This window comes from Ctenopharyngodon idella, chromosome 5, assembly GCF_019924925.1.
Source record: "Ctenopharyngodon idella isolate HZGC_01 chromosome 5, HZGC01, whole genome shotgun sequence".
In the NCBI taxonomy this organism is placed as follows: Eukaryota; Metazoa; Chordata; class Actinopteri; order Cypriniformes; family Xenocyprididae; genus Ctenopharyngodon; species Ctenopharyngodon idella.
Window position 1 is genome coordinate 12390593 of NC_067224.1, and position 25231 is coordinate 12415823.

Here is a 25231-nt window from a genome sequence, read left to right on the forward strand (position 1 = left end):
AGGGTTAGTGAGCTTTCTAAGATAACCTTTGAATCCATTGACACTTGAGTTACAACGAAAAATGTTTTAATAAATTTAAATATGACTAACACACATGACTCACTCAGGCCACATCATTTGTTTGGCACAGATACTGACAGTGAAGTGAAAGTGCATGTTTAAGAAGAGAGTTATGTCTAATAGAGGCTTTCATTGCATGCCACAAAAAATCAAAATAAAAGTGTTTTTGATTGTATAAAATTAAATACTGTACATGTCTGTGTTGTATAATGAGTCTATTCAGTATTATTTTTGTCAGTACTATTATTCAGTTTTGAAGACAAATGTGAGTGAGCTGACCAAAGCGTTCTCTCTGGGTTATTAAATGACATGTTAGCAGATTTAGACAGAGACCCCTGCTGCTGAAGACTTGACACAAACAAATTATGCCCATCTGCCACACACAACAAAAACAACTTTAAGTAATTTATTCTTCTAGGGATGAATCATCACTGTTTGGTCAATTTTACTATAAGTGATCAAAATTCAGACAGCTGGGAAAGATGATTATGATATTCTCGACATAAGTGCTCAGCCTGCTGACCATGACATAATACAGAGCGCTCCAGAGATCACGAACAATGCGTCAACAGTTTGAATCTCACGCATGAAACTGACACACTCCGAATCAGTGATATCAAGGCCTGGAATAGCAGTGCTAACTTTCATGTGCGTCATTCACTGATTGAGGTGTTAACTATGTGATGTTACAATAGTGATGCTTGGCAGTACTCAAAGAAGTTGCAAACTTGCAAACATCTCCTCGAACAGGTGATTTTGAAGTCTGTGAGTGCTTGAGAAAGCGTGTGTCTGTGTGACTGAGATTCAAAATATGAAAGTTGCTGGTGTGTTAGGCAGCCATGAAATTAGTTATGCTAACTAAAATTAAATCTATTTAAAATCAATTAAAATAATATGAATATTAGATGAAAAACTTAAAATTACTAAAACATAAATTGAAAATATTAAAATAAAAAGCTAATTCAAAATAAATAGATATTATAATAGTATATAAATAATACTAATATAACACTGCTTGAAATATTTCAAAAGCTAAGGATTGTGGTATTGGTATGCTCTATATGGATGAGTCACTGACTGTACAGTGTGCGACAGAACCATATAGCATGTTAAGTGTATCACATATTGTACACTGATGACACTATGCATGGTTGCTCACATACAAAAAGTCAATAACAATCCATCCATACACACATTCACACATTACACATACAGAATAGTGGCATAAATCTGACAAACCGATTACAGTAAGAGGTGAAAACTGAAAATAAAATAAAATAAAATTTTGCTTTCACAAAAAAACATTTTGATACTATTTGAGCCATGGACCACTACTAAACAGCATCATGTTATTATGATGGTTTTCTTGATATATCTGGAAGTATCTTTGAAGTAAATGCTATTGTTTATGTATAAAATAATAATTCAGTACCATAATATATATCTAAGTACCATCACTGTCACAATATGTTCGAACATATCAGAATACACTTCAATTAAAAGTAATGAAGTGCACTAATCAAACACCTTCTATTAGCACCTCTGAGGATAGATACATCAGGTTCAAACATGTTCAGCTGCGACCTATCCCAGGAGTTTTTCTCTTATTCATATATTCATCCAAACATCTGATGAGATTTTTCTTCCCCAAAGAAAATGAGAGAGGGGGAACAGATGGTCCAAGGCCTCTGGCTTTCACACCCAGCCCTTAAACCAAACAGATTGGTATGACAACAGCCAGCACCCAGCAGCAGCCATGGGTACGGCAAGTGTAAGGAGTTCTGCCTCGAAAGCGATTGGGTAACAAGAGGGCAGCAGGATCTCACACTGGCTGTCTCTTCAAAGATCTTCAGAGGGCTGTGAGCTAATTGGCTGGCGTGAGTTAAAAGCGAGCGAGTAGGAACACAGTGTCCTGACCTTAGTTTCTGGAAGCCACCAGCATAAGAACTCACTGTGCTCTGCAGCCAAAAGGCTGGTCACATGCACATACTGAGACACATTTTATTCAAGCCGACTCTTGAGGCTCAGCTCTTTATTTTCTTACTGTGCATTTATGTATCTATTCAACATCCTTTATTTGTGTCCTCGATTATTTTAGACACATTTGTAAACAGTTTATAGTAGCTCAAATTTGTCCTATATTTCAGTGCATTCTGTTTTAAAATAAAGGACACATTTGGGACAAGTTGGGAAACCTGGAAGAAACTGTCTCATCAGAAATGGGACATCTGGACGCCGTAACTCAAACTCAACCATCAATGTTGATGATAAGCCACGACATTTCATTTCAATGTTATCTTGAAAATGATTGACAATCTAGATGGGCAGGAGAGAGATTTTGTGTAAGGTCACAGGCATGTGAAGAACAGGACCTTTGGCAATTCTTGGAATGTAATCGCTAGATACACAGATAAGAGTAAGACACATTCCTTCAGAAAGGCATTGCTTACTTAGAAGTCCATTTGTACCTGAATATTACATAATGCTACATTCTGATTTTTCTTTGTTGCATAACAAACACTGGCTACACTGGGAAATGTGGTCATCGCCACTCTAATAATTGATGTTATGGCCCTTGGACTGTGTTGTTGTAAAATACTGAAAATATGGCAGTTTTCCCATCATTAAAAGCTACATAACTGTTTTAAATGGATTCTCACTCTTTTCGATTATTCGCTGTCAACACACACACACACACAATACAAATTTTATAGTACTATTTAACATCTAACAGTGCACTAATATTGGGTAAAAAGATTAATAAAAAGAAAATATTTAAGATATTTCAATCATTTCTTTTTACTCATACATAAAAATGTAAAGCTGTCATAATTTAAAAGGGGGGTCGTTGATAAATAGCTATGTGCTATATTCACTACATGCATGTATGAAATCTAGCTCAGTATTGAGAGTGTTTTAGTATAAATATGTAGCCCAGCACAGAAAAACAGACATAGACATCCTAACACTTTGCCTTTCTGGACTAAATATGGCCCAAAAGTGTAAGAACGATCTAACGTAGGCTATACTGCACAATGAGGTGGTAACATGCACATGCCTCTAAGTTATGTAGCCTGAACTACATAACAGATGACTCAATATAATCCGTTTTAATTTACACTCTAATTAACAGTTCTTAAATGGTTTTCTAACTTCTCAATGAATAATGCGCCGCCTCCTCAGCGCGACGCAACAGCTGCGCAGGTAGATGGCGTAAGTCGCTCAATGCAAAGCCAGGGGCTTAAAACGCATCTAAACAATGTGTGGCGTTACGTAACAGTCCTCGCTACGAACATTTACATTATTTATATATTATAGGCAGTGACGCGAAAAAAGTAAAGCTTCCTTATGAAACAGCATTATGAATTTGAAAACACGCTGAAGTAAAAGCTGACATTTCAGGACGCGAGAAGGCTGGTCACTTGGCAAGGTCAGAGATAGCAGTCAGCATCTGCACATGTGCTTCTATTGGGATGTCTGGGACGCACTGGGGAACAAGTCTGCAAATACTTAACGTACATAATTTTTATTTCAGAAGAAAATACTCAATTTATTTCATTTGCCTTCATATGAGCGAAGATGGCATGCAACTGTTGCTTATTATTCAGGTACGTATTACATTTTCTCACATCTCCATCAATTAGATTCAGCAGTGTTTCTCACCCCCAGCACATTTAGGATGTCTCTCTTTGTTATTGTCTCTCTTTGGTCGAGCAATTTTTTGTCTATATTTAATATTTTGTACTTTTCTAAAATCTGTTGTCATATTTATCTCATGGGTTTATAAACTGCAAAACAGCTGTGTTGATATCCATCCCCACCATTTCCTAACGTAAACAATATCAAAAACAATTCAATATTGTGAGGACGTATTGAGCTTCCATGCTCACTTTAATGTAATGTAAAAGTTCACAAAGCCCCAATAATATATTCTGAGTGTGGGGATTTGATTTTCAGAAAAAAAGCAAATCTGATTCACAGTGATTTTACACTATAATCTGCAATCAAACAACAGTCTACCATTTGAGGTATGAAAAAGGTTGTGGAAACAGTTGACATGTTAAGTAATAGTTTGCATGACTACAAAAGCAATGAGGCGTTTAAGAGTTTGTGAGTGCTATAGTTGTACTTTTGAGTGTTCACCTCTATTTTAGACGCAGCATACATAAAGTGGAGATGATAACTTATGAGCTGTGAGTTAGGCTTACCTTTGCCTGGTTAATGAGAAGCCCCACAAACGTGGACACCAGCATAGAGCGAGACATCGTCGGACTTTTTCTGCGCATATCCTGTTTGATAAAGGGGAAAGCTGAAGCCGGCGGTTCCTCTGGGACAGTGACCGTGTACGACTGTCGTATACTCGGCATTATGACTGGAGAAAATAGCGGAATAAACGTCGCAGAGTCTTAGTATGATTTACCACAAAAGCCGTGGTATTCCTGCGTATCAGTAATCCTCTTTTTTATGCAGTCTTTCTGATGGTCCCTTGTAGACTATTCCTCAGGTGATATTCTTGTCATGCACTGCTAGTGCTCAGTCTATGTCCTTGGGCTCACGAGAGCTTAACATTCACGAATAATACGGACGAATCGCGCAGGTCGCATACAATAAATAATGAAATAGATAAAAAGATACAGAACTGTACTAAATAGACTCGCTTTTCAATGCTCCGTACAGGTGTTCTGTATTCAGCCGGTTGTAGCCCGGCTGCGCGAGCGCTGAGCGCTGAACGTCAAATATCAGCAGAGGAATAATGGAAAAGTCCGAGTGCTGTTTGCTTTTACTCGGGCGAGCACACGCCCCCTCGGCACGAGAGAGACGTCACCAAACGCCTCATGCTCTTCTGACGTCACCCAGCAGAGGACAAGTCCTTCCCATTCATCTGTGACAGCAGCACTGAACACACAACCAGAGCATGTCCGTGTAGTCAGATAAGTGTTACGGGTTTAGAACGACATAAGGGTGAGTAAATGATGACAGAATTTTCATTATTGGGGAAACTAACCTTTTAAGAAGCAGCAGCCTTAGAAATGCAACAAGCAAACACAGAACAGCAGTGAGAGTTATCACCAAAATAAAATAAAATGTAATAAAATGCAAACCCTCATTTCAAATAATTGTATCATCACACAATCCGTGTGTGTACTTCAGCAGAATATGGTGACAACTGTCCGGGTTGCAAAACGTCAGACAGACACCCCCTCCTACTACACAAATGCGAAATGTAATGTAAGCTGACACAGACACTTATGCATCATATACAATGGACAGCGATCGTGGCATTTTGAAACCCACCACCAAACAAGCAGTGTTGATAATAAATAATATTATTAAATTGGTACAGCTATTGGTACCTATTCTATGCAATGGACCTTAATAAACGTACAGTTTATTTGGGAAAAAAATCTAACTATTATGTAGAATTACAGCAAATGTGCAAAATGGTCACTGAATTGGTAAATTTACAAATTGACCAGTAATTCTGCAAAATGACTGTTTTCAGTCTCCTCTGATAACAAATCACTCTAAATTGTAATGTAGACACATGCATTTTCTGTAAAGCTGCTTTGAAACTATATGTATTGTGCAGAGCGCTATACAAATAAATGTGAATTGAATTTTCTTAAAAAAAAAAAAAAAAAAGTAAAATCATTTGGCACTGTGGCCTATTAGATTTGAAATAACTTACCTAAACAGAAAACAATTTCAGCAGTAATTCTTTTGTTTCTTGGTTGATCCAGGGGTATTGCTGGGGTTGATGATATGATTGGTCAGTTTTACTGTTATTTGAAATTAGTCTTTGAATATATATTCATATTTCTGCTATTTGAAATACACGTTCTGGTTTTGGATCATTTTTTGCGTAATTTCTTCAAGAACTTTTTTCTCCCTATAAGTTAGACACTTCAGTGTATTGCTCACTAATTTAAAGGACTTTACACTATAGGCTAATATTGAGCGACTTCAGGGCGTCCCTTTGCACATTTATAAAGCCTTCCTATTCAAGTTACTCTTTAGATAGCTCAGGCGCAACAAAGTGTACAGTTAAATGTTGAAGGAGGAGTCATTCACTGTCTCTTACCAGAATGTCTGAATTAACTGTACAGTTCCCTACAAAAAAAAGTTCCCTACCTTATTTTCAAGGTATTTATTTTTGTTTGTTTTACCACTATTTGCTTTTGGGCAAATATTATATTATATTACATTATATTATATTATATTTAGGGCCTATTAGTCTTAGCATTTCAATATTTTGTTTTATGCAACCATAAAATGTACTTTTTTTTTTTAAAAGCATTTTCTACTTAACAATATGATGTAATAGAAAGTTTTGTGTGATGTGGTTGTTGTAGTTTCATGACTCAATAGTGTTATTGATGTTACTCTAAATCTATCCTCCAGTGACCTCACCCTAAATTGCACCACACTAAAAGGCCCAGCAGACCAGTGACCCAGAAGCAGCTGTAGGGCAATTTGTGTGGGAACAATGGCAAAAGCCCTAGTGGTATTTCTCTAAAGCTCTCCTGAGTCTTTTCACCAGCCTATTATGTAAGCACCATCTAAAGCATGGCAGAGCTGGCCTATTCTGTGCAAATAATTGCATTCATCTTATGAAACACACTCTGAATCGAGCTTATATAAGAGCTGTTTGAAGCTGTGTGCTGAGCCTTATATTCACGCCAGCCACAATCCACATCATCAGTGATGGACATGCCAAAGCGTCACCATCTCACTGCCGCAACTAACAGATGTGCTTATGTGAGAGAGACACACTCAAAGCGAATTAGAGAGGTTGTCTGTTTTGTAGATATCTGAATAACAAGCCTCTATATAAACAAACCAGAGTGACACATAAGCACAAAAGAAGAGCATGCCTTCAGAGAGCACACATAATAACAACAGAGGGCATCAACACATACAGTAACTCTCTCTGACTATGACAGATTGCCAAATGTATTGCTATGGACTTTAGGCCAATGATGGGCTTATGTTTAATGACATGGAAACAAGTAAAATGACTTTTTAGTATTATGGCTACATTCTATTTTTGTAATGTGTATTTATTTGTTCATAAATTAAATTAAATCAATAAATCAGATTATAAATCAAATTTGCGATAATAACATATCAAATGTCTTTGAATTATCTTCATTTGTGTTTAGCCCCAAATCTTTTTACTTTTTTGTGAAGAAGTCTGTTCTTTAGTGGTATACAGAAAGGAAACAAGTAACAATTCCTTATTGAGAAATAAGATAATTGGAAATTGGATCATTAATTGGGCAGCATTCTATCTGGTCCTATCTGGAGTGGAATTAAGTTACTTTTACAAGTATATAAGCTACAAAAGCAGTACACATGCCATGAATGACTGGTGTTTACATAACTGAGCTAATCAGTATGCAGGCCTGTTGCACAACAGGCCTCCACAGTTAGACTGGAACAGAGGTCATTGCTCTCAGGGAACCAACCAGTGGAGCCTAGCATGATGGAGGATTTAAGTCCAGAATAAGTGAGAAGGATTGGGCGTGAGCCCTTGTCTAACATTCTTGGTAATTGACCTCTAACTTAATTATTAACTGTTAGAGGTCCTGAAGACGGTTTAAGCAAGTTAGTAGACAAAGTGTCAAGTCAGCATGGAAGAGTTCTAGTGTTTGTGGAAAGATACCAGAGGACAGCAAAAAAAAAAAGAAAAAAAAAGAAAAGAAAAGACAAGTAAAGACAAGTATATCTTCTCAATTCTGCCACAGTTCACAAAATATCTTCTATTCACACAGGTGCATGACAGAAGAAGAGAAAAATAGAAAGACCACTTGCGTTTGTGTCTATCATAAACAGCAGTCCTCGATGCAGACACAGTGATGTCACCAGAACCACTGCAGTGACTCATTCTGAACTTGCCAGTTAAAAATAGACCAAAACATCACACTGACCTCTAAACACTTCCAACACACATAGACATATCACAACACGAAAAACATCACAGTGACCTCTAAATTATTCAAACCGTGCACTAAACACAACAGGCAGAGCAGCAGAAGTCATCACTTAGCAGCCTTGAATATAATCATACTCATACTAACCACAACACATGACTCGGTCAGTGAGAAAAAAGGAAAAAACCTTTTTAAAATGTGGTTTAAAACATGTGCCAAAACCTTCGTTTCTGTCATATGGTTTTTAAAATGTTTTATACCACATTTTTAGGAAAAACTGAAACGTAATGAAGCTAAAAGTACATATTTTGATAATTTGTTTAAACATATTATATAATATTTATTTCTGTCAATCAATAAAAAATAAATAACTGCATTTTTATATAGTACAGTAATAATTTCACATTGAATTTCATTTTATATGAATGAAGAATCAGCGAAACCAATACTGATACTGATGTCTCTATTGATTTTTTTTCTCAATTTTAGCAATTTAATTATAGCCATTCAACATTACGGTATAATTGAAAGCCATCATTTTTAAAGTCCCCGTGAACCGGAAGTTGCAAACAACTTTTCTCCACTGTTGTGACATATTTCCAAGTGAAACAGAATATTGAATAGAGGGCAGGGTTTTACCTTAGCGCTCCTTCTCTCCATCTCTCGCTCATAGCAGACTAACGGTTGCAGGGGAGTGGTTTACGCGTTTTCAACCCAAGCCGTCAAACTGACGTCATCAGAGAAGGAATGCCATTCCAGACCGGAAGTAACTTTTCAGATTTTGATTTAAGATTACCATGACAAACAATTTTTTTCTGTGTATAAACTTTCACAGATTAATTGTTCAACGCAAGGCTAGTAATATACACTAACAAAGTAAATAGTGTCAGTTTTGATTTCATGACGACTTTAACAGTTATTAAAGTTATTGTTTTTGACCAATGTAACCGTGTAAACAGTGCTTTAAGTTTTTTAGGAAGGTCTAACAGTAATATTCAGGTAATATACAGAATATACAGAAATAAAGTTACCATGTAAAATAATCACTTCACTGTATAAATTAAATATAGATTAATCCTTATTTAAGCTAGTGAGTGATTTTCTCTTTTGTACTTTGATTAACATTAATGACACAGACTGCAGCAGTAGGCTGCTGTCACTTTGAGACCCGAAGTACACTGACACGGATCTGACATGCATCCAATTGTCTCCCAACCCTTTGTTCATTTAAGAATTTTTAACTAATTTAAAACTGTGCTTACAAAGTTACTCACCAAAAAAATGGGCATTTTGACTAAAGCCCTAAAACCGTTTTAAACACTGTCAAATACGGATGTAAATGCTATTCATCTATTGTGTAATTCAGACCCTTTTGGTTTGCCGTACTCTTTTGTGTTTTATCACGCTTGAATGGTTAAATAATAATAAATAATACTGCTCCCCCTTCTTTTAACAAATTTATAATGCAAAGAAGTAATACTCAGGGTACAAAAGGAATGACTAGAGGGGACTGTATTGTTCTGAGTACTTTTAGTCAGTCCACTTTCTCTGTAATGGCTTTGAAGGAATGGAGCTCTTTGCCAGTGTACATTAGAGAAATTAATACCGTCTTTTCACAGTTAAATTGAAGCTGTGGCTTTTCAATAATCAATTATGTGAGCACCAGTAGATGATTTGTCTGTCATCTTTGTCTTTACATTTATCTTTGTTTTGTTTATCTTTATCCATATTTTTTCCGTCTTTGATTGTATTGTATTTTTTGTTGCATTTGTGATAAATTTTGTTATATTTTTAAGTTGTAGGTTGCCTTTTTAGAACTCTCCCGCTTCGCTTTCTGTCTTCACTATATTATCCTATCTAAATAAAGGCAAAAACTCCAAAAATAAATCTTTATAACATTTTAAAGCAAAAATTAAAAACATGCCCATTTAGATGTGTATTCAAGTCATTTAAGTCATTGCATAAATGAATTGCACTCTTTAAATATGTCGATTCAGAATAAATTAGTAGATAGGACAAAAAGGACAGGTCACATCATTGACCTGAATAACTTTAATAGAGATGTAGAGATGGACTTGGCTAGTTCTCAAATGCTAAAATACCTGAGCAACGCCTTGTTTACCAGCCACAACACCTTAAGGTGTTGATACACGGGGCAACTTTTTGAGCAATGTTGCTTGGCAATGTCACCGAGCGATGATGCTTGGACACTTTCCCATTGAGAATGGGCAACAAATTTTGATCAAAAAAATCCAGATAGATTTTTTTGTTGCCCATTCTCAATGAGAAAATGGCCAAGTATCATCGCTTTGGCGACATTGTTTAAAAAGTTGCCCCGTGTATCATCACCTTTAGAATTGTGGTTGAAGGTTTTCCGCATACGCCATTCACATTATCTCGAGAAAATTTACAGTCTAATTCTTAATTACATTTGTCAGCGTCACTATTGCTGTTGGACATCATGACCTACAAAACAGCATGTACTCTAATGATACTTAAGTATTCTCATGATACTTAAAGGGTTAGTTCACCCAAAATGAAAATTCTGTCATTAATTAATCAACCTCATGTCATTCCAAACCCGTAAGACCTTTGGTCATCTTCTGAACACAAATTAAGATGTTTTTAATGAAATCCGAGCTCTCTGACTCCTCAATAGACAGCAATTTAACCACCATGTTCAAGTTCCAGAAAGGTACCAAAGACATTGTTAAAATAGTCATCGTGACTACAGTGGTTCAGCCTTAATTTTATGAAGAGACGAGAATACTTTTTGTGCGCAAAAACGAAACAAAATTAACGACTTCATTCAACAATATCTTCTCTTCTGTGTCATTCTCCTACGCTGTTTTACGTCAAGCGCTTCCAGGTTCTACGTCAGAACGCCGATTCATTAATATATGGCTCCTGCGTCAGCATCACACGCATGCATCGTGCTGCTCATGTGAACAGCGTCTGCCAGTACTGAGACGGCGTTCTGACGTAGAACCTGGAAGCGCTGGATGTAAACAGTGTATGAATAAAGAATAAAGTAAAAAAAATGAATAAAAAAATAAAGTTGTTATTTTTGTTTCTTTTTTGCAAACAAAAAGTATTCTCGTCACTTCTTAAAATTAAGGTTGAACCACTGCAGCCACGTTGACTATTTTAACGATGTCTTTACTACTTTTCTGGAACTTGAAAGTGGTGGTTAAATTGCTGTCTATTGAGGAGTCAGAGAGTCAAGTCAAGTCACCTTTATTTATATATCGCTTTTTACAGTGCAGATTGTGTCAAAGCAGCTTTACAGTGATAACTGGTATATAATTTTGGCCGCACAGCAGCTCTTAAAGAAAATGGTGTCATTATCCATCTTAAGTAAATTCAGTATTGATTCATTCCGATGTAAGAATCAATTAATCAGTTATTAATTTAGTTAATTAATCTATATCAGCACTGGAGTAAACAGTGATGTCATCATCCAGCTCAGTTCAGTTCGCATACAATGGTGTCAATGCAGGCAGATCAAAACACTGTTGAATATCAAATGTCAAATGAGAGCTCTCAGACTTCATCAAAAACACCTTAATTTGTGTTCTGAAGATGAACGAAGGTCTTATGAGTGTGGAATGACATGAGGGTAAGTAATTAATGACAGAATTTTTATTTTTGGGTGAACTAACCCTTTAAGAATATTTGAACATCTTTTCATGTTTTAATGACTTCCTTGTATATATGGTATAGTGCATGGTTAAATAGTGCTCTGGACTTCTTGGTTTTATAAAAATCCTAACCCTATAACATAATTTTCACCAAAAAACACCTCACAGTACGACAAGGCATATACTTACACAGCTGTGTTTCCTGAGAATGTTGTGTGTCATGGTTTTACAATGTACAGTATGCAAAATATGCATATGTGTGTGCGCGTTAGGTTCCACTGACTACAGACAGGTCAAACACGGAATGGTCCCTAGTATGCATGCTGCTAGTTTGACAAAGGGTCCCATCAGGTATCACTATCGTGCATAGACACACATTTGCAGACACTCACAAACACACACATTCTTAGCTTCATCATTAGAAACGGTTCCAATTTCTGATAGAAATCTGACTTCTCAGAACTTATACATAAATAACCCCACAGTTAAACTACAGTCACCACAGCTTCTGTGTAATGAGCAACATGCACATTGGTGCTGCTGGTTAATGAATTCATAATACCACGTAACACATTTGGAGCATCCAGGAAAGCCAAGTCAGAACTGACCCTTCCCCCGTTCTCAGAAGGCATGTAACCCTTAAAGCATTCTTATTTCCAGTCTGCATATCTTGCAAATGGCTCCTGGCCAAGAGTATATCATGGCCAGCTTGTTATTACTGAAGTCCTCTCTTGATTTCTACTCATGCATGAATTGTGTGCTGTAAAACATGATTGGTTACTAACTCAAATGATTGATGGAAAACTATTGCATTATTTATATCCCATAATATTATTCATAGGCATGGTCTAGCTTGCATATAGCACTTTATACACAAATACACTCATCTAGGACAAATAAAAACAGTCATTTGGTTATTCTGAATGAACTTATATACATAAAACTAAAATTATACTGATATAACTCTCAGTTATAAAAAGGTCAGCAGAGGTTGGGTGAGGTGATGCAAATTCCAAACAATTAATTTATTATCATCTCTATGGTTTTATTACAGCAATAATGAGAGTGTTTAAGGGTCAATGCACGTCTACAGGGGTAGAGAAAGAAGAACAGAGTGGAAACTAGAAGATTTTTTCATTTGCTGAAGACACTAATGTGCCTCTGCAGTGGTTTAGCTATATATGCTGTTGTTAGTGTGTTATTTATGCTACCTAAGGTGATGTTCTTTTTTAAGCTTGTTGCTCTGCTGTTGCAAAGGTGTTCTGGGTGGTTTGTAGCACATTGCTATGCAGTTGCTAAGTGTTCTAGATGGTTGCTATGTGGTTTCTAAGGTGTTCCAATTAGGGCTGTGAGATTAATCGAAATCTAATCAAAATCGCGATTTGGCTTAGTGCAATTAAGACATCACAAAGGCTGATTTTTTTTTTTTTCTCCGATTTTTAATTCTATAAATATTGAAGAGCTGCTTTGTGATCAGTAGTAAATGACGTAGTAAACTGTGCAAGTTTGAGACACCATGAATATAAACTAAAATGTGCTTTTAACATACTATCTCTGTATTAAAAAAAATTTAGTTACCACTTGTAGTACACATGAACACATCTTTTATACACTTTTAAATATAGCCTACTCATCAGACATAGAAAATACACTTATGAATTATTTAAAATATAATAATAATATATGATAAATATATACAAAATGTATTTATAATGTATTGCCCACATATTTTTATACATTAAATAATTAATTTCAAATGTATTGTAACTATGTTAATATTCCCTTTATATGATATACTTAACTACATGTTAATGGTGTCTTTAGTACTGTCACATGAAATAAGGAGGATTCAATAGCGAATGCAGCAAATATTAGTTTATTAAGAAAAATAGCAGCAGGAAAGATAGCAAGGGTCAGGTGTTGTGGGTGCAGATGGCAAAGTATTTCTTGGTAGTGCAGAGACTGCAATGCGCAAACCAGTCCTCCGACAGCAACATGTCAGCCCAGATTCGGCCCACATCTGGTCCATGTGTAATCCACATGTACCAGATGTGGGCTGGATCTGGGCCACACAATGTTGCTGTCTGGGGCCGGTAATCCAAAACGGTCTCAACGGGGAATATCCAGAACAGGAATGAGGCCAGAGAGACTCAAACACAGCCAGGACTAACACTGCACGAACACACCAACCATCTGACAACACAGGGCAAAATGCACAGACATTAAATAGCGGAACTGATGAGCCCCAGCTGACACTGATCAGCTCATCAGCAGCAACACACACTCACAGAGAGACAAAACCAGTGAAACCGCGAACCGTGACAAGTACAATCAAGTACACTATTAATATGTCATTAGTAGCACTTTTTTTCCCACGTTAAAATATATAAAATATAGCACTTAAGTACTTTATGCTAAAAGTATGCTTACTGTTAAATTGTGAATTTTATTGTGAAATTTAGTACACATTTAACCTGCATGTTTTATTTTTCATGAAAAGCTAAAATTTTATGTAAAGCGTTCATATGCACACTTTTAAGTAATGCACTTATAAAACACTTCTGTATATTTTGTTTACTTTATCTGACTACACTTAAAATCAATTTAAGTGTTAGTGTTAATTAGTGCATTTATATTTAGTGTACTTAAGTACCACAGTTGGGAAAATATACTTATAACTAGTACATTAGTAATATATTTGTAATAAAATCAATTTAATTAAAACTTAGGATTACTATATAAGAGTCTACTAAGATTTAACTAATTTTTAAAGCAATCGAAGCACACTTTTAAGAAATACACTAATAAAACTTCTCTGTATATTTTTGTGGTAGTATACTTTATTTCAATGCACTAAAAATCAATTTAAGTATTAGTGGCATTTAGTATACTTTAAGTGTCATGAATGTGGCTCCCTCGGCCCTTCCTCCGGACCGCCGGAGGGAGCCATCACCAGAATACTGATCAGTTCTCATTCGGACTACGTTTCCCATGGGCCCTCATTCCTGGGACTGATTGCACACACACCTGCACCACATCACACTCACACTATTTAAGACACACTCACACACACACACATCGCGAAGTCTTGATTTGCCTTGGTAATCATTTCTGAGCGCTTTCCCGTGGACTGTTACCTGTTATCGTTTGGACTGTTTATTCTCTGTGACCCTTTGCTGCCTGCCCTGATCTTTGCCTGTTTCCTGGACTGTGATTGTTTGCTGCCTGCCCTGATCCTTGCCTGTACTCTGACTCTGTTTGTCTGCCGCCTGCCTCAACCATTGCCTGTCCCAGTTTATGCCTCTGCCTTTGCCCTGTCTGCTCTGTAAGTTCTTTTAATAAATATCTGCAAATGGATCCACATTCTGTCGACTCATCATTACAGAAGACTTCGCCAAACAGCGATCCAGCAGCCCTCATGCAGATTTCTGAACTAACTGCCCAGGCCAACCAGCTAGCGGTGCATCAACATCAACTTAACCGCTTGACTTCCCTTACCGAAGAGCTGGTGAAAACATTCCAAGGCCTCCGATTCAGCCCTGTCGAAGCCGCCACGCCGCCCCCCGTTGTTCCCGCCAATCCAGGCTTCGTGGCCTCCCCTGCAGTCAATCCTCGCCTAGCGCTCCCAGAAAAGTTCGACGGCACTCCCGCCAGATGTAAGGAAGATATTCCATAAATTTTAATGGTGTATAACTCTTAATTATATGTGCAAAATTGACGGAGTATTTTGAGTCTCTTTCACACTGATAAGAAAAAAACCGAGGTGGTATCGCCGGCGTGACCGCCGACCCGAGGGAGTTAAAACCCTAGAAAATCCTCAATCTCTCACTCCTCAGTAAAAATTTTCAAGATTTCCTCCCTTTCCTTACGATCAAACTCTGCAGCAGCGGCAAAGACAGGCTTCAAATTGCACATATGGACTGTACGCAAGTCTTCTCTATTGTCCTCACGCACAACACGATAATTTACTACCTAATTTTTCTACAATTCGATAAGGCCCAACCCATTTTGCTGCAAACTTAGCTGTGAATTGTTGAGAGGCCTTGGAAAGGGGATATGCTTTCGTCCAAACCCTATCTTTCCTGGAGTAATTCACATTCCTACGACCGGCATCATAAAAACGTTTCTGTTTCTCCTTAGCTCGAGACAAGTTCTTTTTTACCATCTCCTGCAAATCTTTAAGAACACTGAGACTGGTCTGGTGTGGTTCTAGAACACGTTCAAAAGGTCCTTTCAACCTTCTTTGCAAGAATAATTCTGCTGGGGAGTATCCAGTACTCTCCTGAACAGCAGAACTGATAGCATACCTCAACTCTGGCAAATAATGATCCCAATGATTATGCTCACCAAACACGTAAGATGATATCATCCCCTTAACTGTCCGAATCACACGTTCTGTGAAGTTGGTTTGGGGGTGGTATGCTGTTGTCAATTTTTGCACCACTCCCCACCTGCTACACAGCTCCTGCAAAATTTAAGAGGTAAATTGAGGACCTCTGTCCGACAACAAAAATTTCGGAACACCCCACCGTGTCAATATTTCCTTCCTTAGCATCTGTGCAATTGTCCACCCAATGGCTATAATAATCTACTACAACCATTAGCTGGGTGTTACTTTGCGTTCTACGAGGCAATGGTCCCATAAGATCCACGCCGAGCAATTCCCAGGGTTCATGTGCTTCAGTCTGCTGTAACAGGCCCGCTGGTTTACAACACTCAGGCTTACATTGTTGACAACTGACACAATTTTTAACAAACTCTGAAACATCTCTCCACATATATGGCCAAAAAGCAACTTCCATTAACCTTTTTTGTGTCTTATAACGACCAAAATGCCCACTTAATGGGTTGGAATGATATGCTTCCAACATAGTCTGGCGAAGGATCTGTGGGACATACACTTGAAAATGGGTTCCCTTGGAAGGATGAGTCACCTTCTGGTAAACCTTGTCCTCTAAAATAACAAATCCAGAACCAGAATCATCAGGACTCCGATATTATCAACTATACTCTGATATACTCTTCGGACCTCTGCATCTTGCTGCTGTGCTGTCCAGATATCCTCGTCAGAGAGAGGAAACTGCAAGACCAGACTATCTGGGGTTTGCTTATTGGTATAAGCAGCGACTATTGGGGTAGAGTCAGGGCTACTGACACGGGACAAAGCATCGGGAGCACTGTTAAGCTTTCCTTTGTGGTATTCAAGAGTAAATTCAAACTCTTGCAATTTTTAAAGCCCAACGAATCAGGCGAGAGTTTGCTTTGGTAGTGTTAAACACCCAAAGGAGAGACGCATGATCAGTCACAACAATAAAAGACTTGCCCTCCAAATAATGAGACCACCTTTCGACCGCCCAAACAACGGCCAAACACTCCCTCTCTGTGGTGGAATATTTCCTTTCTGCACCAGTAAATGTACGGCATGCATATGCTAGTACTTCTTCAGTGGTACCAAATGTAGATGGTCGCTGGCCAAGAACAGCACCCAAACCTGTTGAACTAGCATCTGTATAAACTATAAATGTGCAAGCATGGTTAGGGTGTCCCAGTATTGGTGAAGGAGAAAGGTGCATTTTCAAATTCTCAAAAGCAGCCTGACATTCAGCTGTCCACTGGAAACGGGCTCCTTTTCGTTTCAAGGCATTTAAGGGTTCGGCAATAGCTGAAAAATTAGGAACATACCTATGATACCATCCACTCATCCCCAAGAACTGCTTAAGTTCTTTTAGATTTTTTGGCACAGGGAAGTTCTGGATTGCTTCTGTTTTAGCAGGATCTGCCTTCACCCCTTCGGTGGTCACCACGTGGCCAAGAAACTTAATTTCTGTTAAACAGAAATGACATTTCTGAAGTTTAAGGGTTAATCCTGCCTTTTGCAAACACCTCAAAACCCTTTGGAGAGCTTGTATATGCTGACTGAAATTTGATGAATAAATGACTATGTCATCTAGATAAACCAAACAACACTGTCCTAAACATTCAGCCAACACCCTATCCATGAGCCTTTGAAATGTGGCTGGGGCACTCTTTAAACCAAAAGGTAACATCTTGAATTCATATAACTCAAAAGGGGACACAAAGGCTGTCTGGGTCCATTGCCACTTGCCAGTACCTGCTGTTAAGATCAAGGGTACTGAACACACTGGCTCCAGCAAGAGACTCCAGGATTTTACCCACAGTAGGGAGAGGGAATGCATCACTTTCACTCACAGCATTTAATCGTCGATAATCAACACAAAACCGCTGGCCTCCATCTTTTTTAGGAACCAGTACAATAGGAGATGCCCAAGGAGAATGAGATGGCTGAATAATGTCTCGTGAAAGCATATCATCAATTTGTTCCTTAACTATTTCCTTTTTATGTACTGGTAACCTATAGGGCTTTTGCGCAACAACCACATCTGTACGGCCAGCGATCTTATGCTGAACCAGTTGAGTTCTCCATATACTCACTCACTGACCACTCAAGCTGGACAGGAGGAACAGAGGAATAAAAAGAAGCAGTAGGCTTACAATCCACAGGTAGTTTACAAGACCTCCAAGAATCCCGAGGTAATTGGTGGCTGAAAGGGGAAAACACGATCTTCCAGGTCCCCTGAGAAACTGTACAACTGATCTTTAATATTAAGCTGCAAACCAGTCAACGCTATGAAATCTAACCCCAGCACCATTGAATAGACAAGTTTCTGAGCTGGAAGGACTACTGTAGGAACCTGAAAATGCAAATCATGCAAATAAAAATCAAGCATTTTCTGTCCAAGAGGAACAGTAGCATCACCATTAGCTAGCTAAAGTGGTCCTTCATGCCATGCATCAAGTTGCTCCTTGGGTCCTTTCATCTTGTTCCATAAATCAAAGTGCAATAATGTGTAGGTGGCCCCTGTATCTACAAGCGCTTTCCCAGTGCAGTTCCTCACAGTTAAGGGAACAACTAATTGTTTAAGAACTACAGGGCCAACTCTTGTCCTGTCTGCTACCAGTTGGATCCTTCTTTACAAGTCATTGAGTATCATAAGCAGATACTACACCTGCCACCCTGGGCCTGCCCTCCAGAGTGTTTTCCACTCCAAGAAGCCTTGAAATTAGGACAAGAACCTGGAGAATGATTTTCATGACACCTCTAACACAACAAACTTAGGTTTCGTTGCTCTGAAGGCAAGATAGCTTTTGTTTCTACCTCTTATTTTTCTAGCCTGTGAATTCTGGTCAAATGTAGTGCTCTTGGACAATTGAAGCTGATTATACTTTCTCTGATGATCATAATCCCTTTCTATTTGAGTCCCCAGCCTCACTAGTTCCTCAACAGTCTGTGCACGACCTCGAAGCTGACTAGCAAAACAAGGGTTCATAGCTTAAAAGGGCTTTTAAAACCTCATCTTCAGTAGCTTCCTTTTTCCAACGCTTAAACAAAGCTTGAAATGAGAACGTAAAGTCACGAACACTTTCATTTGCCCCTTGTAAATGATTTCGTACTTGATCCTCCAACACGTCTTGATAGTCTTCTGGCAAAAAGACAGCTAGAAAAGCTTGCTGAAAATTTCCCCAAGTGTCAATTTTAAATCTCACTGTCTCCCACCAGTCACGGGCAGAAGCATGTAGAACACTACGCATTGTTGCAAGAATTTCACTATTTGACATTGGTCTGAGAGCTAAGAAGTCTTTACATCTTTTCAAGTAAACTAGTGGATCGGTCTTCATGCACCCCCCCAAAGGATGAAAATATCATCTTAATAGGCAGCACACGGCCACAGGTCAAATTAGATGGAGCAGAAACCTGACTGACCAAATCACCAGTATTACACGGTGCAGTTGAACCTAAACATACCTGAGAAGGAGCAGGGGCAACATCCTCCCGTTCAACTAACTTACTGTCAAGTTGAGTGCTTTTCTGCATAAGGGAATCAAGAGAAGTTTGCACAGTAAATACTTGCTGCTTCAGACTGCATACTTCTTGCAACTCCTTTCCACCTACACTATGTTCTTTGATAGCTGTTTTAAAAGAAGAAAGTAATGAATTGTAAGCATCATCAAACAATTCCTTAAACTCGGTACATGACTGTTTTGCAATCCACTTAATGGCATCAACTGTTTGATTGGTAAATCAAATTTGCATACGATCATTAAGGACCTCCAAAAATCAGTTTGCGCCTTTTCAACTAGTGTTAATGTCTCTTTAGGAATGTCTTTAGCACAAAGTTTAGCATTTTCTTCAAACCATTTTTTCTGCCAGGCTACAGTGTCCACAAATACACTTTTAAGTGAATCAATTGCTTGAGAAAATATAGTTAAATCATCTGCTTGGTTCCCTGAACCAATCAGAGGGACACCAAGAAATGGTTGTTCTAAACCTGTCATCATCTAATAAAGACCGTTCCACATTCCGAGGAGTGGAAGGGCTATCATGCAATACAACAGCTACAACAGCAATACTTACAAACCATCCGCAAGCGTGGCCATGACCGGGAATAACCCGCACGCCTTACAACAAAGGCTAGAGAGCATGAGAGAGAGCGTGACAGAGAGAGCGAGAGATGCAATCACACTTCCTTAAATAACTTCCTACCTGGTTCCCCGTATATACGCTCAACAGCGCCATCCCCGGTACGGAATAGGAAAAGCACAAATCATTGACGACTGTCACAAGCTCATACTCTCAGCATTACAAGCACAGTGACAGTATCTACTTCTGACTCACAGACTTGTATGTTGGATTTGGTGGTTGACACCGGGTCTTCCATATCTCTCCTTCCCTACAGCACTTCATGCCATTTTAGTAATGTTGTGCTGTCACAACCTACAGCCAAGCTTGTGGCGTATTCAAAAACCAAATTCCAGTGGTTGGATGTTTGTCACCACTCAGTTCCTGCTACGTTCTTCAATGTGGACAAAGGAACCCCAACTCATGGGGAGGGATCTAATGCCTGCACTGCATGTGAGGATTAAAAATAATCAAGTCCTGCCTCCTAATGCCCTTCCTGTGCCTGCTTCTCTTGTGCCAGTCTTTCAGTGCACTGTTGCCAAGTCAACTGAGTTTAAATGTGCTAAAAACTTTATAGACCGCATAAAGCTGGATGAACCTATCACACATTTGCGACAAAAACTTCGCCGTCTGCCACTCTCTGTTCGTAGTGCTGTGTCAGAGGAATTAAATCACTTGCAAGCTGCTGGGGTGATAGAATGCATCGACGACTCTGCACGGTTTTTATGCAGAAAAAGTCAGGTAAAAGTAGGATGTGCGATGACCTCAAAAAAGACAAATAAAGCATTTGTCATGATGATGCTAAATTTTTGTTATGTTTCTTACTGATTGGCTTCAGCACCCCCTGCATTTTAAAAGAGGATGATCATCATCCTGACTGGCTTGTTGGGTGTTGAAAATTACCTGAACGACATTATCATCCAAGGACTTGACATGCATGACAAAGTGGTCTTACAACAACTAGAAGCTTCTGGCTTGCAGCTCAATAAAAACAAGTGTCGCTTTCAGCAAACCATGCAGCCTGCTGTTCTTAGGTCATACTGTTTCAGCAGAGGGTCTTCTTCCTGATAATTCACATGTACAGTACAGGCTATTCTTAATGCCCCTGCACCTTCACTTTGTGATCTGTACATGGGCTCATGTCGTGTTATAGTAAGTTGATTCCCGATTTTGCCACCATTATTCCTCCAGTGCGTGCATGCCTACAAGATCCAAATGGATTCAGCTGGTCAAAAGAAGCTGAACAAAGTTTGACCAAAGTAAAACGACTGCTAGCAAACAGCCCTGCTTTGGCATTACTTGACCCCACACTACCCATGATTGTCTCCACAGATGATTCTGACTATGGTCTGGGAGCAATACTTTCTCAGGTCAGCCTAGATGGCATTGAACGAACCTTTGCATCACATACACTGTCTAATGCTGAGTGTAGATATGCCACGGTGGAAAAAGAAGGGCTTGCATGCATGTGGGCCATTGAGAGGTGGCGTACGTATCCATGGGGCCACCGTTTCACTCTATGTACAGATCGTCAACCCTGACAACCCTGCTTACATGTCGGCTATGCTGGACATTGTGTAGCAACGTGGTCTGCACGCCTCATGTCATTTAATTATGATGTGGTATACCACCCAGGTTCCCAAAATGCCCCTGCTGATTATCTGTCATGTTTGCCCTTACTGCTTCTCCTGCACATAATGCTGTTGCTCAAGCCCCTGTTGATGATGTTGATAAGGAGTTTGTTGCTTTTCTATCTGTTGCCTGTAATTCTGTAATTGCTGCTGATGTTGCATGCATGCATGTGCTTCTTGCCCTACTCTTACCAAACTTTGTACACAGATTTCCAATAGTTGGGCTCCTTCACCCAAGGGACTGGACGTTGAGTTGTTGCCATACTATAAACTGCATCTGAAACTGTCTGTTAAGGACAACTTCATCTTCCGAGGCTCACGGCTGATTGCACCTGCGGCTCTTCAATCTGTACTGGTCTCCATAGTGCACAAAGGACATCAAGGAGAGGTGAGAACCAAACAGCCTCTCTCAATCTCGTGATCTCTATTGGCTAGACCTAAACGTGATGTTCGTAAGCCTGGATGTGCTTGTTGATATAACTGATGTTCTATTCTGTTCTTAAAATCATTCTCTCTCTCTCTTTTATATATATACATATATATATATATACACACAAGTATCTCACAAAAGTGAGTACACCCCTCACATTTCAGCAACCATTTTATTATATGTTCTCAAGGGACAATACTATAGAAATGAAAATTGGATATACTTTAGAGTAGACAATGTGCAGCTTGTATAGCAGTACAGATTTACTGTCCTCTGAAAATAACTCAACATACAGCCATTATTGTCTAAATAACTGGCAACAAAAGTAAGTGAACATGTCAAAACTGTGTCCAAAGTGTCAATATTTTGTGTTAGCACCATTGTTATTTAGCACTGCCTTAATCCTCCTGGGCATGGAATTCACCAGAGCTGCACAGGTTGTTGCTGGGATCCTCTTCCACTTCTCCATAATGACATCACGGAGCTGCTGGATGTTAGACACATGACGCTTCTCCACCTTCTGCTTGAGGATGCCCCACAGGTGCTCAATAGGGTTCAGGTCTGGAGACATACTTGGCCACTCCATCACCTTCACCTTCAGCTGCCTTCAACAAGGCAGTTTTCATCTTGGCGGTGTGTTTGGGGTCATTATCATGCCATTCAGCCCAGTTTCTGAAGGGAGGGTATCATGTTCTGCTTCAGAATGTCACAGTACATGCTGGAATCCATGTTTCCCTAAATGAAGCAGAGCTCCCCAGTACCAGCAGCAATCATGCAGCCCCAGACCATGATGCTACCACCACCATGCTTGACTGTAGGCAAGTTACAATTTTCTTGGTACTCCTCACCAGGGCGTCGCCACACATGCTGGACACCAAACAAGTTTATCTTAGTCTCATCAGACCACAGGACATGGTTCCAGTAATTCATGCTCTTGGACAGGTTTTCTTCAGCAAACTGTTTGCGGGCTTTCTTGTGAGCCAGCTTTAGAAGAGGCTTCCTTCTGGGACGACGGCCATGCAAACCGACTTGTTGCAGTGTGCGCCGTATGGTCTGAGCACTGACAAGCTGATCTTCCGCTTCTGCAACCTCTAAAGCAATGCTGGCAGCACTTATGCATGTTTTTGAAGCCAGCTTCTGCACCTGATGCACAGCACAAGGTCTCAACTTCTTTGATTCAACTTCTTTGGCCTGTTCCGAGTGGAACCCGTCTTAGAAAACCTCTCTCTATGACCCTGGCCACTGTACTGTAACTCAGTTTCAGGGTGTTACCGATCTTCTTATAGCATAAGCCATCTTTGTGGAGAGCAACAATTCTAATTCTCAAATCCTCAGAGAGTTCTTTGCTATGAGGTGCCATGTTGAACATCCAGTGATCAGTATGAGAGAATTGTACTCAAAGCACCAAATTTTAACTGCTCTAATACAAGATCCACACATTTGTATGGTCCTGTCAAACAGACAAAATTATTTAGACAATAATGGCTGAATGTTGAGTTATTTACAGAGGACAAATTCTTTCAAATGAAAGATTTCAAATGAAATCTTTCATTTGAAGGCCATATTACTAGCATCTGTAAAACCGCATTCTTCCATCTTAAAAATATATCTAAACTACGACATATGCTCTCAATGACAAATGCAGAACAGCTAGTTCATGCGTTCATGACCTCAAGGCTAGATTACTGTAACGCTCTACTGGGTGGTTGTTCTGCTCGCCTGATAAATAAACTACAGCTCGTACAAAATGCAGCAGCTAGAGTTCTTACTAGAACCAGGAAGTATGACCATATTAGCCCAGTTCTGTCAACACTGCATTGGCTTCCTGTTAAACATCGTATAGATTTTAAAATCTTGCTAATTACTTACAAAGCACTAAATGGTTTAGCTCCCCAGTACCTGAGCGAGCTCCTAATTCATTATAGTCCTTCACGTCTATTGCGATCTCAGAATTCAGGCCAGCTGATAATACCTAGAATATCAAAATCAACTGCAGGTGGTAGATCCTTCTCCTATTTGGCACCTAAACTCTGGAACAATCTTCCTAGCATTGTTCGGGAAGCAGACACACTCTGTCAGTTTAAATCTAGACTAAAAACGCATCTCTTTAACCTGGCATACACATAACACATTACCAATTTATATTTTCAAATCCGTTAAAGGATTATTAGGCTGCATAAATTAGGTCAGCCGGAACCGGGAACACTTCCTATAACACCTGATGTACTCATTACATCAGAAGAAGAATGGCATCTACGCTAATATTAGTCTTTCTGTTTATCCCGAGGTTCACCGTAGTCAACCGGATCCGGGCCGTATCCAGGTGAGACCAAGGACCTGCACCTTGACACGACCACAACGCAGCCCTGACGGATCAGCAGAGATTGAGTCAACTAGATCATCCACTGTAAGGGCCTCATCGACACGACAGCCACGACACAGTTCCTCAACAACCGTCCATACCGGCGTGATCCTCAATAGGATGGAACTGAAATAAATACTTTTAATGTTGCGATCCTATTGGACTTATGATAGCAACCTGAATTGTAACAAAGCACTGTTGGCCAGAGGAGAACTGGCACCCCGACTAAGCCTGGTTTCTCCCAAGGTTTTTTTCTCCATTTTAACACCAATTTGCCACTTGTCTGCCACCTAATGTCACCTGATGGAGTTTGGGTTCCTTGCCGCTGTCGCCTCTGGCTTGCTTAGTTGGGGACACTTGACTTGACATTTGATATTCAACAGTGCTTTGATCTGCCTGCATTGACACTATTCTTTAAGAGCTGCTGTGCAGCCAAACAATGTACCAGTTATCAATGTAAAGCTGCTTTGACACAATCTACATTGTAAAAAGTGCTATATAAATAAAGGTGACTTGACTTGACAGTAAATCTGTACTGCTATACAAGCAGCACATTGACTACTCTAAAATATATCCAAGTTTCATTTCTATAGTATTGTCCCTTGAGAAGATATACTAAAATGGTTGCTGAAATGTGAGGGGTGTACTCACTTTTGTTAGATACTGTATATATATATATATATATTCATATCAG

At 39.1% G+C, this 25231-nt stretch overlaps 1 protein-coding gene and 1 long non-coding RNA gene across 3 annotated transcripts in view; one reads left to right on the forward strand and one right to left on the reverse strand.

Annotated features, from left to right (window-relative positions):
- usp2b (ubiquitin specific peptidase 2b) overlaps positions 1-25231 on the reverse strand; it is a 60949-nt gene that overhangs the window by 7605 nt on the left and 28113 nt on the right. Inside the window, exon 1 of one of the 2 annotated variants that reach the window (XM_051893812.1) lies at positions 4269-4827. The exons of the other annotated variant lie outside the window; for it this stretch is intronic. Within the exon in view, the coding sequence (XP_051749772.1) occupies positions 4269-4427 (159 nt within the window). The 5' untranslated portion in view covers positions 4428-4827. Of the gene's footprint in view, positions 1-4268; positions 4828-25231 lie in introns of those variants that run through there. 2 annotated transcript variants of the gene reach the window in all.
- On the forward strand, positions 7-25080 carry LOC127512697 (uncharacterized). The gene is made up of 4 exons (XR_007930245.1): positions 7-3490; positions 3596-3668; positions 21954-22133; positions 24463-25080. It is a non-coding gene; the product is annotated as an uncharacterized LOC127512697 (long non-coding RNA).